Genomic DNA, 15,888 nt, shown 5'->3' with positions numbered 1-15,888 from the left:
ACCATGTGAAACCCTGATTATTTGAGAAAATTACCTATTTTTGGATTATTTTACATGACACTATTTTTAGAAAAAATATAAATAAAATCATGCCATATTCACATTGTATGTTAAAAGGGTTTTCCAAGAGTTTTTTTTTTTTATCCAGAGGATAGGTCATCAGTATCTGATTCGTGGGGGTCCGACACTCAGGAATCCCGCCAATCACCCGTTTGAGAAAGCAGCGCCGCTCGCAGTAGCACCATGGCCTTCTCCAGTTTTTCCCTAGGCCAGTGACGTCACAATTATCGGTCACATCGTCTAGGCACAGCTCAGCCCCATAGAAGTGAATAGGACTGGGTTGTGATACCAAGCACAGCCGCTATACAATGTACCACACTTTGCTTGGTGAGCAGAGAGAAGGCCCTGGCAGTGCTGCGAGTGCCAATGCCTTCTCAAACAGCTGATCGGAGGGGGTCCTGGATGTCAGACCCCCACCAATAAGATAATAGTGACAGATCATCAGTAAAAAAAACACTTGGAAAACCTCTTTAAGACTTCTTATTCTTTAAGAGCAGCCACCATGAGCTATAGACACAATGGCCTGGACGGGACCTCACTGACTTCTATGGGAGAGTTTTCTGGGCATGCTCTGTGACCTGTGCAGAGGTCAGGAGGGAGTAGATAAGCTGCAATATCACATATTGTGAATGGTGGATCCTGTGTTACCTATACGGAGGGGATATCTTTATTGTAATCCCATCTGCGATGATAATGAGATGGCTACTGAAAAATTACTTGTACAAAACATGAAGTCTTGACATATTATTAGGCCTAGCAGCCAGTGTGAAAACGACATGATTTTATTTTATTTTTTTCTAAATAGACATAATGACATGGAAAAGTAAAACAAAATTCAAAATATATATATTTAACATAAAAATTTTACATAAAAGATTTAACATAAAAATGTGATTATTGGTCATTTTCAGATAACACATTCCCTTTAAGCACAGCACAGGTGTAAATTGCAAAAGGCCCCCCATCTGCCATGTGTTATATACTACCCTTTATTTGCAAATTTTTCATAAATTCCACCCCTTTTAGAGTTCAATTTGCAGAACAAACGTCCCAAAAATGGGACTGTTGACAGGTATACTTACCTATACAGAGTGGATATATTTCTCATATCAAACCCGGCAGAGTTTATTAGCTCCAGGAATGCTTTTGCCAGATCTTGTGTAATATCATATACCGTATCCAGCTGCTTTGTGGCATTGTCATAGCTTATAAAAATCCGAATCTGGGGGGACCGAAAACATCCACATTCAAATTCCAGTTAGAATATTCAGGAACTCCATCACAACTACATCGTATTTAACTTCGGAGGACCGACATATCCATGTATTACACACAGCAAACTCATTTCAATGACAAATGTGTAATACTTCATTTCCCCTGTGGCGGCGCTGTGGTGAAAATTAAAAACTCACTAATGGTTATGGTAAAGTTTACAACTGATCACTAGGGGGCACCTTGTTGGTAGCGTTTTTGGACCTTCCTGAAAAAAAAGAGGAATGGTCCAAAGCAGACAACCCCTTCCATTTGAAAGGTGACTACCAATATGTCTGTGCTTCCTGTTGTCACTTTTGCAAAAATGCCTGTTGCAGTGAATCAGGAGCTGATTTGCAAAAACTAATCAGATATTTGATAATAATAATAATAATAATAATAATAATAATAATAATAATAGTGATGATATAAATATAAATTACTTACTTCACTGACACTGATTTTCCTGATTTCAACCAGTGGTAGATGTACCATGAAACGGCCTAAGATCCACAGGCTTTCAGCAGTCACCCATGATATTGATGCATTGGCCTCTGTGCACATGTAATATAGATTTATGGATGGCATATGATATAAGGAAACATTTCTAAATGCTATATAATAGGTCAGAAGAAGGTTTGGTGCTGAGGAAAGGCCTGAGTTATCTGTCCCTCTCTCTCAGAAGGCTGGTATCCTGGCCAAAAGGCTGGTGGCCCAGGGTCTGCAGCTCAGTCGTTGGGCAGGATATCTCCGCCTCAGCGTCTTCTTCTGGTCACTCGTGCAGTTTGGAACTAGTCTCTCCTGCTAAACACTGGTCCCTATCTGCAGACCTCTAGGGGGAGCTGATTTCTTTACTTTAATACAGTTTATAACTGATCCAGAACCACCTTCTAGTGGGAGGGGTGAAGCACAACCTAACAGAAACAATGATGCAGTTCATCGCTGCCATAGACATGTATTGTGCCTCAATACAAGTCAATGGGAAAGGCTCAGCATTTTCTAGAAGTAAACAACTTGCTCTACTTTAATACAGTTTCTAACTGATCCAGAACCTTCTGTGGGAGGGGTGAAGCTAGAGAAGCACAACCTAACAGAAACAATGATGCAGTTCACGTCTGCCATAGACTTGTATTGTGCCTCAAGTCAATGGGAATGTCTAAGCAGGTTCTAGAAGTAAACAACTGTCTAAGAGATCTAAATAAGATGGTCTAAAGTTCATTGTGTCTGTTTTTTTCCCTCCAAAGCTTAGCTCTTCATAGTCCCTTATGACAGCAATGGAAAATGACTAGCATCTCAGTGTACAGACTGGAAAGTCCCAAAGTCTCTCAGTATTAGCTGGTTGTGCATTAACCCTTTCCACAGTGCAGTAGTGCATATTTATTGGAGGGAGCCAGCTGTATAATACAGCCGGCACTCGGCAGCAATAATAACGTGTCACTCGTTCACTCGTTATCTGCGGCACCTTTAGACAGGCAGATTATCAGAAACAAGCATTCTCAAGAACTTTCATTCAAAATAATCAGCCTGAATATTGGGCAGCGTAAATCCCGCATTAGGTATCATCTACATTTACAAAGACCTATGCAACTCCATGACATACACTGGAAATTGGATTGTAAGTGTACTCCTGATGTCTTTGGGCAAACACTGAACACAGTGGCTCAGTGGTTAGCACTGGTGTCTTACAGCGCTGAATCCAACCAAGGACAACATCTGCATGGAGTTTGTATGTTCTCCCTGTGTTTGCGGGGGTGTTCTCTGGTTTCCTCCCACACTGATAGGGACCTTAGATTGTGAGCCTCATTGGGGACAGTGTGATGCTAATGTCCGTGGATTACGTCAGTGCTATATAAGTGAGTATAATAAATACTAATTATTGCAGAAATAAATTATTGCTAAACCTCTACAAATCCTCAGTGATAAAGTCAATTACCGACAGGAATCCCAGTTTTCATCCCATATTAGGCTACTTTCACACTAGCGGCAGGACGGATCTGACAGGCTGTTCACCCTGTCGGATCCGTCCTGCCGCTATTTCGCCGTGCCGCCGGACTGCCGCTCTGTCCCCATTGACTATAATGGGGACAAGGGCGGAGCTGCGGCGCAGCACGGCAGTGCACGGCGAGAGGCCGTCAGACATGCAGTACTTTTAGTCCGGCGGCCTCTCTTCGTGCACTGCCGTGCTGCGCCAGGGCTTCACCCTTGTCCCCATTATAGTCAATGGGGACGGAGCAGCGGCACGGCGAAATAGCGGCAGGACGGATCCGACAGGGAGAACAGCCTGTCGGATCCGTCCTGCCGCTAGTGTGAAAGTACCCTTAGAAACTAATCAGAGCCAGGTAGCAAAAATGATTCAGTCTGAAGTATCATTTGTTGATACAAAATAATAAGGTACATTTTGCTTAGGGGGCGCAGATTTTTGGGGTTACAATGGAGCACTCCCGGTCCCATCACTGTCTTTGTTTTAGGCCATTGTCCCAGCCAAGGGGACAAAAAATAGAAAAGCCGGAGGATGTGTCCCTCCTTCCCATCTGATGTAACTGCATCCTCCTGGTCATGTATTGCACATTGTACGCAGAATACGCTTGTCCTGAGATTGTCTTTCTTATGTGCCCTAAATCTCCAACATGACTTGCTCCACTGATTTTGGCTTCATATTCACAGACTATCCAATTACCAGCTCATTGTCGGCCATGCCGGCTGGTGGCTGTCGAAATGCACATGCTCTTGTCTGTGACATTAGTCATACAATAGGACTTACCGTGGACTGCATAGGATTCCTGCAGAACTTGAGTCATCCATTCATATAGAGCTCTCCGGTCACGGGCCTTTAGCTTATCATACAGGTCCCTAAATACAGATGAACTACAAAAGGAGAAGGGTGAATTATTACCATCCGTTACCATTTCCTTCTCCGCAGCTCTTGACAATTATATGGTATTTCTTATATGCAGACATTTGACTCAATGCAATAGTCAGATAAAAAACAACAACAACAGATAGATAGATAGACGTGGTGAGGAAGGGTGGGTCTGCCCTATTAAAATAAGCTTGCATGCTCTTCGAAGCCGAGTATGGTTTTTAAGATGACTCAGATGAACGAGAGTGTCTATGGCCTCCTTAAAGGGGTTATGCCATGATTGATATAAAAAATGAAAATCAGCTTGGTGGCTCAGTGGTTAGCACTGGTGCCTTGCAGCGCTGGTGTCTTAGGTTCCAATCCAACCAAGGACAACATCTGCATGGAGATTGTATGTTCTCCCCGTGTTTGTGTGGGTTTCCTCCAGGTTCTCCGGTTTCCTTCCACACTCCAAAGACATACTGATAGGGACCTTAGATTGTGAGCCCCATTGGTGAAATAAAGTAGCCCTATATAACTTCAAAAATAAATATAGTACATGACAATACCTTTCGATTTCTAACACAGCTAGAGCCAGCCCTATACCACACATGGATCCAGAGATCTCCACTTTCACTACTTTGATTGCTCTTCTAGATTATCTTCAGCCTGCCAACTCAGAGGGCGTGTCCTCTCTGCTGCAGCTCTCTCCCTGTAGCTGCCACAGCTTCTAACAGTACATATGGCTGGTGGCAGTTGAAGATTTAAAGGGCTTTTTTCACCCCACCAAAGTCATTTTTTTATTTTTGGCTACTTAAATTAATTGCATGTCATTAAACATTTAGTATAGCCACTGAGCTTTCAATAAAATGTATCTGTATAATAGCACCACCTGCTGTTTGTTCCTTTCATTATTTTTTTGTCCGTCTCGCTGAGCTGGTCGAGCATGCTCAGTTTAACTTCTGTCACCCCACTAAAGTCATTATTTTTTTTGTTGGCTACTTAAATTCCTTATACTGCGATATGTCAATATATAATGCTCTTACTCATTTTCGTTCAGTAGTTTCTTCAAAAAATTGACTTTTATAATATGTAAATTACCTCTCTACCAGCAAGTAGGGCGGCTACTTGCTGGTAGCAGCCGCATCCTCCTTTCATAAAGACGCCCCCTCCTCATGTTGATTGACAGGGCCAGCGAACGCGCTCGTCCTCTGATTGGCCCTGTCTGCGTTCAAAATCTCGCTCCTGCGCCATACCGGTCTTCAGTCGGCGCAGGCACACTGAGAGGAGGACACTCACTCGGCCGCTCCATCCTCAATCCACGTCAAATCTACACCCGGCGCAGGCGCACCGAGGAAGGAGCGGCCAAGCGAGCGTCCTCCTATTAGTGCACCTGCGCCGACTGAAGACAGGTACGGCGCAGGCGCGAGATTTAAAACGCAGACAGGGCCAGTCAGAGGACGAGCGCGTTCGCTGGCCCTGTCAATCAACATGAGGAGGGGGCGTCAGTATGAATGGAGGATGCGGCTGCTACCAGCAAGTAGCCGCCCTACTTGCTGGTAGAGAGGTAATTTACATATTATAAAAGTCAGTTTTGTTAAGAAACTACTGAACGAAAAAGAGTAAGAGCATTATATATTGACATATCGCAGTATAAGGAATTTAAGTAGCCAACAAAAAAAATAATGACTTTAGTGGGGTGACAGAAGTTAAACTGAGCATGCTCGACCAGCTCAGCGAGACGGACAATAAAATAATGAAAGGAACAAACAGCAGGTGGTGCTATTATACAGATACATTTTATTGAATAGCTCAGTGGCTATACTAAATGTTTAATGACATTCAATTACAAACGTATTCAGATCCAGGTGATGGTTTGAGAAATATAGAATATGCTTTGTGACGCAACCCCTTTGAAGCGGTTATCTGGGAGTACAATATTGATGACCTGTCCTGAGGATAGGTCATCAATATCTGATTGGTGGGGATCCAACTCCCGGCACCCCCTGCCGGAGCTCCACGTCCTGTACAAACAGGTGATCAGCAGGGGTGTCAGACCCCACCGATCAGACATTGATTACCTATCCCAAGGATATAAGTCATCAATATTATACTCCTGGATAACCCCTTTACGACGTCCTCTGGGTACATGATGGGAGAAAATAATATTATGTCTGAACAGCCCTTGGCTTTTACAAGGATTATACTTACAGGTTTCTGAATGGGTCATCTGGTATCTCAGTTGGCAATCTCGCTATCACGTCACTTTGCAGGTAAGTCCCGCCATACATACGTGTGACCTGACCCAGTGCTTTCACGCATTCACCCGAATACATTGCTGGAAGGCATTTCTCGAGGGTGATGTTAAATAAAGTGCGATTTCCTACCGGAGACTGGAAGATTTCATCCCGTATGGTCTCAAAGTCCACATCTATTCCAGCCATTCCCTTGGCATAAGACATAATTAAAAAGATGTAGTTAAAAAAGGGCAAAAATAAAAAGAAAATACTACTTTTTCCTGTGACAGGATGCCTAAGGGTATGTTCACATAGGACAGACACGCAGCAAATTTTCTGCCGCAGATTCATGGGTAGATAATATGCCGTGTTTACAGTAGCAGCAAAGTGAATGGGATTTTATGAAATTTCATCCACATGCTGCAGAAAAAACAATCCACGTGGATTTATGCTGTTGATTTCCACCATGAATTTCACCCTTTGAATTTTGATTTATTATGACCCAAAGCACCTCTCACTATGTTGGACTTAAGAAAACGTGCACTTTTCTCCTGTTGTGGCTCTTCAGGGTTATTAAATACTTGCTGCGGAGTTCCTCTTTAGGCCTTTTGCAGACGACCGTGAGCGGATTAGGTCCGGATGCGTTCAGTTTTGTCTGCGATCGCGTTCAGTTTTTATCGCGCGGGTGCAATGCGATGTAATGCGTTTTGCACGCGCGTGATATAAAAAACGGAATGTTTACAAACGACATCTCTTAGCAACCATCAGTGAAAAACACATCGCATCCGCACTTGCTTGTGGATGCGATGCGATTTTCACACAGCCCCATTCACTTCTATGGGGCCAGAATATAGAACACGCTGCGATTTTCATGCAATGCACAAGTGATGCGTGATAACCAACGCTCACGTACACAGACCCATTGAAATGAATGGGTCCGGATTGATACTCGCTCGTGTGAAAGGGGCCTTAGATTACAGCAAATCAATTCGGGTCACAGAAGTGGGACTGTGATCAGCTTATTGTCAGTTGATAGACCAAAGAGGACAACCACTATAAAGTCTATGTTCACTTTTTTCTAATATAATTGAGAAATGTTAGAAGATGAGGATCCATGAATGCTGCAGCCTCGAGACTCTAGTGATGTGAGAGTCTCATTTTACACCCCCCCCCACCAATGCTATCTCCGAAACAATAGATATTCTAGTGGTCAAAATGTATCAAACAAGAATTTTCCACTTAGAACAAAGCAAGAATACCAGGGGATACTTTGTTTGGCCAAGAAGGTCCAGTAGAAGACAACCCCATTTGGATCTCCCACTTTCTACTAGGGTCTGTTTCTTATGGGTTGACTCACAAATAACTGATTGTGGGTATTCATACCCATTGGTCAAGAAAGGCGCCTAACACCATGACTTACAAATTTTTCCTTCTTCCCGCTGAAAAGATACTCCATGGCTCTTGCAAATAACTGATGATCAAGTCGTTCTAATTCAGACAACACAAACTCTGGGTCCTCACCAATATTTGACAGGTATCTTTTCACTGATATCTTTGAAAAACAAAGGTTAAAAGCTTAGCACTCCCTACAATATGGATCATGTATGAAATGGTAACAATACAACTATGGATAATTTCATAATTATCTGTGATATAATTGGTTTGAAAGGGCATTCCAATCTGGGACATTGATGGCATATCCTTTGGGTCCTGCTTCTTTCTCTAGAACGTAACCCCTGAAGTGAACAGAGAGCTGCCACACATGCAGGGTCAGCCTCTGTTCACCACTATGGGAGTTCCGAAAATAGACGAGTGCTGGCCCCACTATTCCCAGCAGTCCCATAGCAGTGAACAGAGAGGTTGACTGCGCTTGAGCAGTGTACTGTCCATTGACTGCTGTGGGGCTTTCAAAAATAGACGAATGGAGAGCAAGCTGCTTTTGCACGGTGTGCTCTCCTTTACTTTGGGGGCCCTGTTCTGGAGACTGCAGCAGGTCCCAGAGGTGGGACCAGCACCTATCTGACATTCATGGAATATCCTAGCCATCTGGCATGAATGTCCCAGATGGGCCGACTTTAATTTTACAAAGTTAATGTGTTTTTTGTACCTGGAGGCTGAATATATAAGAAGGATTTGGAGTGGAGAGGTAGTGCAGAATTTTCTCTTCTAAATCTGGAGTCCATTGGTTCAAACTACAAAGTAAAATAATATCAAATTGGATGACACTGTCTCGGCACTGAACATACAGTTGTGTTCAAAATTATTCAACCCCCAATGCTGTAAAGGGTTTTAGGGAATTTAGTGTACATTTGTAATTGTGTTCAGAATGAAATCTTACAAGGACTTTTTAAAGAACCAAATGCAACTAAAATTACATCAATTGTTTTTGTAATACAGTATTAAATGTTTTTTTTTGTGATTTCTTCATTGACACAATTATTCAACCCCTTAAAGACTACCACTCTTAAGAACAGAGGTTCATTCAAGTGTTTTCGATCAGGTATTGAAAACACCTGTGGATGTCAAGGAGCAGCAATCAAGCATAATAAGCACCAATTAGGCAGATTTAAAAGGACTGTGATACTCAGCTCCTTCTAGACATTTACTGGTGTGTTTACAAACATGGTGAAGTCAAGAGAATGGTCCAGGAAGACAAGAGAAGAGGTGATTTCTCTTCATAGGAAGGGCAATGGCTATAAGAAGATTGCAAAGATGTTAAACATACCAAGAGACACCATAGGAAGCATCATTCGCAAATTCAAGGCAAAGGGCACTGTTGAAACGCTACCTGGTCGTGGCAGAAAGAAGATGCTGACTTCGACTGCTGTGCGCTACCTGAAGCGTAAAGTGGAGAAAAGTCCCTGTGTGACTGCTGAGGAACTGAAAAAAGATTTGTCAGATGTGGGTACTGAAGTTTCAGCTCAGACAATAAGGCGCACACTGCGTAATGAAGGCCTCCATGCCAGAACTCCCAGGCGCACCCCCTTGCTGTCTCCAAAGAATAAGAAGAGTCGACTGCAGTATGCCAAAGGTCATGTGGACAAACCACAAAAGTTTTGGGACAGTGTTCTGTGGACTGATGAAACAAAATTAGAACTGTTTGGGCCCATGGATCAACGCTATGTTTGGAGGAGGAAGAACAAGGCCTATGAAGAAAAGAACACCTCGCCTACTGTGAAGCATGGCGGGGGGGGGGGGGGGGGTCAATCACGCTTTGGGGCTGTTTTGCTTCTACAGGTACAGGGAAGCTTCAGCGTGTGCAAGGTACCATGAATTCTCTTCAGTACCAGGAGATATTGGATGAAAATGTGATGCAGTCCATCACAAACCTGAGGCTTGGGAGACGTTGGACCTTTCAACAGGACAATGATCCCAAGCATACCTCCAAGTCCACTAGAGCATGGTTGCAGATTAAAGGCTGGAACATTTTGAAGTGGCCATCGCAGTCACCAGACTTAAATCCGATTGAGAACCTCTGGTGGGACTTAAAGAAAGCAGTTGCAGCGCGCAAGCCTAAGAATGTGACTATGAAGAATGGGCGAAGATACCCGTAGATCGCTGCAAGACACTTGTGTCAAGCTATGCTTCACGTTTAAAAGCTGTTATAACTGGAAAAGGATGTTGTACTAAGTACTAAGATTGAATGTCACTTGAGGGTTGAATAAAACTGATAATGATGTGAGCACAGAAAAGACATTTGTGGTTATTTCATAATAAATGTTATGTTATATTTGTCTGACTTACAAGTGCCTCTTTGATTTAATTGTAAACAAGATGACTGAAATGATCAAAATCAATGTCAAACTAGCCAAAACACAAAATTTCAGTGGGGGTTGAATAATTTTGAACACAACTGTACATGCACCCTAATTTGAAGATGGCCACCTAGGTGTCATCACGTGACAAGTCTTCTCTGTTTTAGGTAACAATGTTCAAATTACCTTTGAAACTGCATGATCTCAAGGAGACCTGGAAAAAACAAAGTATCTTTACTTCTGTGACGACATCAAGCACCAGCCAGATGAGGCGTTATCTAACAAAAATCACCACTTAAGGTTATGCTGGGAAACTTCACGTGGACATTGGGTCAGTTTAAGTTTAAAATCTGTAACACACATTCAGGGAACTGCAACAGCCACACTCTCCACTTTGACTGACAGGGCCAGGCAGTAAAAACATCATCACACCAACCTGGCCTTGTCAATCAAAGTGCAGAGAGAGCAGAGCTTCTAGGTGTAATGGTAACGCCCCCGTTGCTCCTAGAGGCTCATTTGCATATATTAAAACATCATTTTTCTCAGAAATGCAGGCACATATGAACATGGGACCAACACAGATGCCTTCAGCTGCCAAGCGCACATGTAACAGGTCAGCCAGTGTCATAGGGACAAATCTGCTGAGAGATGCCCCAGGGACTGCACATGTCTGTGATTCACTGATATGTGAAAGAGGCCTTAGGCCTCTTTCACACGGGCGAGATTTCCGCGCGGGTGCAATGCGTGAGGTGAACGCATTGCACCCGCACTGAATCCGGACCCATTAATTTCTATAGAAAACACTGTGGAGCCTCATTTAAGAGTCTCGACACAGCAGTCCAAAGTGCAAAGCTCCCTGGGAAACAGTGATATGCAAAATAACCGTGGAGCCCCAGTTATGGGTCTTCAACACAGTGAAAGGCAGATATCCCTCAAAGGAAGGAAAACTGAGCAAAGGGGTGTCCCCATTACAGAGATCACCAAATCCACCATATTAAGTAGCCCCTATGTCAAGATCCCGCTCTTTTACAAGCTTTAAGGATGTGAAGGGGAAAACCTAAGCCAGTTATCCATCCACAAACAGCTGTCGGTGGATGGATAACTGGCTTAGGTCTTCCCCGTCACATCCTTAAAGCTTGTAAAAGAGCGGGATCTTGACATAGGGGCCACTTAATATGGTGGATTTGGTGATCTCTGTAATGGGGACACCCCTTTGCTCAGTTTTCCTTCCTTTGAGAGATATCTGGCTTTCACTGTGTTGAAGACCCATAACTGGGGCTCCACAGTTATTTTGCATACCATTCATTTCTATGGGGCTGTGCACATGAGTGGTGATTTTCACGCATCACTTGTGCGTTGCGTGAAAATCGCAGCATGCTTTATATTGTGCGTTTTTCACACAAAGCAGGCCCCATAGAAGTGAATGGGGCTGCATGAAAATCGCAAGCATCCGCAAGCAAGTGCGGATGCGGTGCGATTTTCACACATGGTTGCTAGGAGATGATCAGGATGGGGACCCGATCATTATTATTTTCCCTTATAACATGGTTATAAGGGAAAATAATAGCATTCTGAATACAGAATGCAAAGTAAAATAGGGATGGAGATGTTAAAAAAACCAAAAAATAATTTAACTCACCTCATCCACTTGTTCGCGCAGCCCGGCTTCTCTTCTGTCTTCTTCTTCGATGCCCAGGAGGAAAAGGACCTGTGGTGTCGTCACTGCGCTCACCACATGGTCCGTCACATATGATCCATCACCATGGTGATGGATCATGTGATGGACCATGTGATGAGCGCAGTGATGTCATCAAAGGTCCTTTACCCAGGTCCTGAAGAAAGAAGAGGAGATCCGCTATGCGACCAAGTGGATGGGGTGAGTTAAATTTGTTTATTATTTTTAACGCCTGAATGGACATTTTACTTAGCATTCTGTATGCTATTATTTTCCCTTATAACCATGTTATAAGGGAAAATAATAAAATCTACACTACACCTAACCCAAACCCGAACTTCTGTGAAGAAGTCCGGGTTCGGGTCTGGGTACCAAATATGGCGATTTTTCTCACGTGCGTGCAAAACATATTAGAACGCTTTGCATTCGCGGCGAAAAATCGCGCATTTTCCCGCAACGCACCCGCATCTTTTCCCGCACATCACCCACAACGCCCGTGTGAACCCAGCCTTAGTATGCAATTTTGCTGTGTTTTTCCCATTCCTGTGCATGTGTGGCTCTCGGGGTTCTGCAAATCTGACAATGCAAGCAGAATTTTTAACATAAATTAGAAAAATGTGTATAATGCTGCTAGAATCACATTACCATTTAAATACTTCCCAGATATTAATTCATTCTGCAAAATAAAGAAATAAATGATTTCACAAAACTTGTGTTATACCAGCGACCGTCCTTTACAACAAGACCAGAAATGTAATAAACCGTACTGACCAGTCCTCTAATCAGTTGTTCTGGCAAATCTGTAATAGAGAAGACAAATATAATGTCACAAAAAGATGTGATACAACAGGAGTAGATTTGACACTGTGTGGCCTTCTGGTAAAACTATAGATTACAGAGATATAGCCGACTGTTATTTTTAATATGCGACTTGCTATGGCACCTAATAAGCAACAGTAAGAATTATCTGCATTAACCTTGTGTCATCCATTGTACCTTATTGCTACCATAGATATGCAAATCATAAAAAGTCTAGAACTAAATCAACAGATGAGGAAAAGTGGACAACTGATAATAAATTTCCTTAGGTACCAACTGATAGTAAATTTACTTAGGTACCTGAAAATGAAGGACTCTGTGAGGCTACCATGCTTTCGTGACTATAGATCGCCATGAACAAGCAAAGCTTCATTCCAATGTGCATCCTACAAAAAATAAAAAGAGCAGAGCAATATAATAGATGTCCTTACATTCACACGACTGTATTTTCAGTCCGCTTCCTATCGCATTTTTTGTGGATCCCATTCAGACTCATTCATTTCTACAAGGCCACAATCAATGTGCACAGCACACAGATGTGATCTGTGTGCTGCCCGCATCCATGCTGCCGTGCTGCAAATTATATAACATGTCCAATGTTTTGCGGACAAGAATAAGCCTTTTTACAATGGGGCCCGCGAAAAGTGTGGGATGCACACTGACAGCATCCGTATTTTGCGGATCCGATTTTCAGACTGCAAAATAGATACAGTCAAGTGAATTTAGCCTAAAAAACAGAACAAAAGCTTCAATAGCAAAAAAACACTTCTGTGTCCTGTCTTTCTCATTTCCCATAAACCTTCAGTTAACATGTTGAGCTGGTGTTTTTTTCTGCAAATAACGCTCAAAAAAAGGTGATAAAAACACAAAAAAAACCTGCAAAAGTGCAGGAAAAAATGCCAGCAAAAGCTATGTGTGATCCGACTCTGAAAACATTGATTTTTGCCCTTGGTGTGTCATCTGTATTCCATTGACATTGCTAGGCTGAAAATTGGTTTCCAGAGCATCTTCTAGCAATAATCCGTAAAAAAACACGGACCAAACATGGATGGTGTTTGTGTTGTGCACATGATTTTCATGGACCCATAGACTATAATACAGTCCTGATCAAAAGTTTAAGACCACTTGAAAAATGGCAAAAAATCATATTTTACATTGTTGGATCTTAACAAGGTTCCAAGTAGAGCTTCAACATGCAACAAGAAGATGGGAGTGAGAGAAAACATTTTTTGAGCATTTAATTAATTGAAAATAACGATTAAACTGAAACAGGCTGTTTTTCAGCTGATCCAAATTTTAGGACCACATGCCTTTAAAAGGCCAAATCTGTGCAAAGATGTGGATTCATTGTCATTTTCTGTCAGGTAGTCACACGTTGTGATGGCAAAGGCAAAAAAACCTCTCCCTTTTTGAACGTGGTCGGGTTGTTGAACTGCATAAGCAGGGTCTCTCACAGCGCGCCATAGCTGCTGAGGTGGGACGCAGTAAGACAGTCATTTGGAATTTCTTAAATGATCCTGAGGAACAAAAAAGTCAAGTGGAAGACCCAAAAAAATTTCATCAGCACTGAGCCGGAGGATCCAATTGGCTGTCTGTCAAGACACTGGACGATCCTCGACCCAAATTAAGGCCCTTACTGGTGCTGACTGCAGCCCCATAACCATCAGACGGCATCTGAGACTGAGGGGCTTCAAAAACAAAAAACGTCTTCAAAGACCTCGTCTCCTTGAACGCCACAGAACTGCTCGTTTGGACTTTGCAAGAGAGCACCAAACATGGGACATTCAAAGGTGGAAGAAAGTATTATTCTCTGATGAGAATTTTTTTTACCTTGATAGTCCTGATGGTTTCCAACATTACTGGCATGACAAGCAGATCCCACCTGAGATGTTTTCTACGCGCCACAGTGGAGGGGGCGCCATAATGGTCTGGGGGGCTTTTTCCTTCAGTGGAACAATGGAGCTTCAGGAAGTGCAGGGGCGTCAAACGGCCGCTGGCTATGTCCAGATGTTGCAGAGAGCATTCCTCATGACTGAGGGCCCTCGTCTGTGTGGTAACGACTGGGTTTTTCACCAGGACAACGCTACAGTACACAATGCCCGCAGGACAAGGGACTTCTTCCAGGAGAATAACATCACTCTTTTGGCCAATCCTGCGTGTTCCACTGATCTAAATCCAATTGAGAACCTTTGGGGATGGATGGCAAGGGAAGTTTACAAAAATTGACAACAGTTCCAGACAGTAGATGGCCTTCGTGCGGCCGTCTTCACCACTTGGAGAAATGTTCCCACTCACCTCATGGAAACGCTTGCATCAAGCATGCCGAAACTAATTTTTGAAGTGATCAACAATAACGGCGGAGCTACTCATTACTGAGTTCATGTTTGGAAGTTGGATTTCGGTTTTGGGGGGGTTTAGTTTTTTTTTGCAGGTGTGGTCCTAAACTTTTGATCAGCTGAAAAACAGCCTGTTTCAGTTTATTCATTGTTTTCAATAAATTGAATGCTCCAAAAATGTTTTGTCTCACTCCCATTTCTTCTTGTTGCATGTTGAAGCTCTACTTGGAACCTTGTTAAGATCCAGCCATGCTAAATATGATTTTTTGCCATTTTTCAAGTGGTCTTAATCTTTTGATCAGGACTGTATGTGTCAGGGATCTGTAATCATGGACAAAAATAGGGCGTGCTTCCATGGTGTGGAAAACACACATTAAAGTCAATGGTCACGTGAGTGGTCCGTGAAGACCATGGAAAGCACATTTCTGTGATTTACTGACATGTTAAAGAGGCCTTACATAGATTCAAAAACGCTGCATCACTCCCCACAGCTATAGTGTTAAAGGGGTTGTCCAGCCTTGCAGGAAATTTAAAGAAGCACTCCCACAACAATTTTTATTATCTGACCTGTTAGAAAGGTACATGATGTCAACTGTAGTGAAGGTAATCTTCTTACCAGTGTCTGTATTTGCTAGGTATCCCCTCCCTTCTGATGCTCAGCTGTGTCATGTGACCAGCACTCTAATCAACTGACACAGGACAGGAAGTCAGTTACTCCTCTATTCATTCCTGTGAGACTAACATGGAGACTGACCGCTATTAAGACATTATAAAATAATTCTGCAAACAATTTAGAAAGCAGTTACATAACAAAATCTATAAATGGTGTTCAAATATGGACATTCTATTTAATAAAATAAAATCCGACTAGCGCTACAGAGAATGTGCATGACATGGGCTGATTCCTTTGTATATG

At 42.8% G+C, this 15,888-nt stretch overlaps 1 protein-coding gene across 1 annotated transcript in view; it reads right to left on the bottom strand.

The window, feature by feature from the left end:
- OTOA (otoancorin) overlaps positions 1 to 12,967 on the bottom strand; it is a 60,524-nt gene extending 47,557 nt beyond the window's left edge. The window contains exons 1-10 of the mRNA XM_040441435.1: positions 12,937 to 12,967; positions 12,589 to 12,617; positions 12,463 to 12,526; positions 10,329 to 10,356; positions 8,495 to 8,579; positions 7,808 to 7,939; positions 6,362 to 6,597; positions 4,073 to 4,176; positions 1,759 to 1,865; positions 1,143 to 1,282 (exon numbers count right to left, since the gene is read on the bottom strand). Coding sequence (XP_040297369.1) covers positions 1,143 to 1,282; positions 1,759 to 1,865; positions 4,073 to 4,176; positions 6,362 to 6,597; positions 7,808 to 7,939; positions 8,495 to 8,579; positions 10,329 to 10,356; positions 12,463 to 12,526; positions 12,589 to 12,617; positions 12,937 to 12,967 — 956 coding nt within the window. The remainder of the gene's footprint in view (positions 1 to 1,142; positions 1,283 to 1,758; positions 1,866 to 4,072; positions 4,177 to 6,361; positions 6,598 to 7,807; positions 7,940 to 8,494; positions 8,580 to 10,328; positions 10,357 to 12,462; positions 12,527 to 12,588; positions 12,618 to 12,936) is intronic.
- Between the last annotated feature and the right edge of the window lie 2,921 nt (positions 12,968 to 15,888).

Source organism: Bufo bufo, chromosome 7, assembly GCF_905171765.1.
Source record: "Bufo bufo chromosome 7, aBufBuf1.1, whole genome shotgun sequence".
NCBI lineage: Eukaryota > Metazoa > Chordata > Amphibia > Anura > Bufonidae > Bufo > Bufo bufo.
The sequence above is the reverse complement of the archived record's forward strand: the minus strand, read 5'-3'. Positions and strand labels throughout refer to the sequence as shown.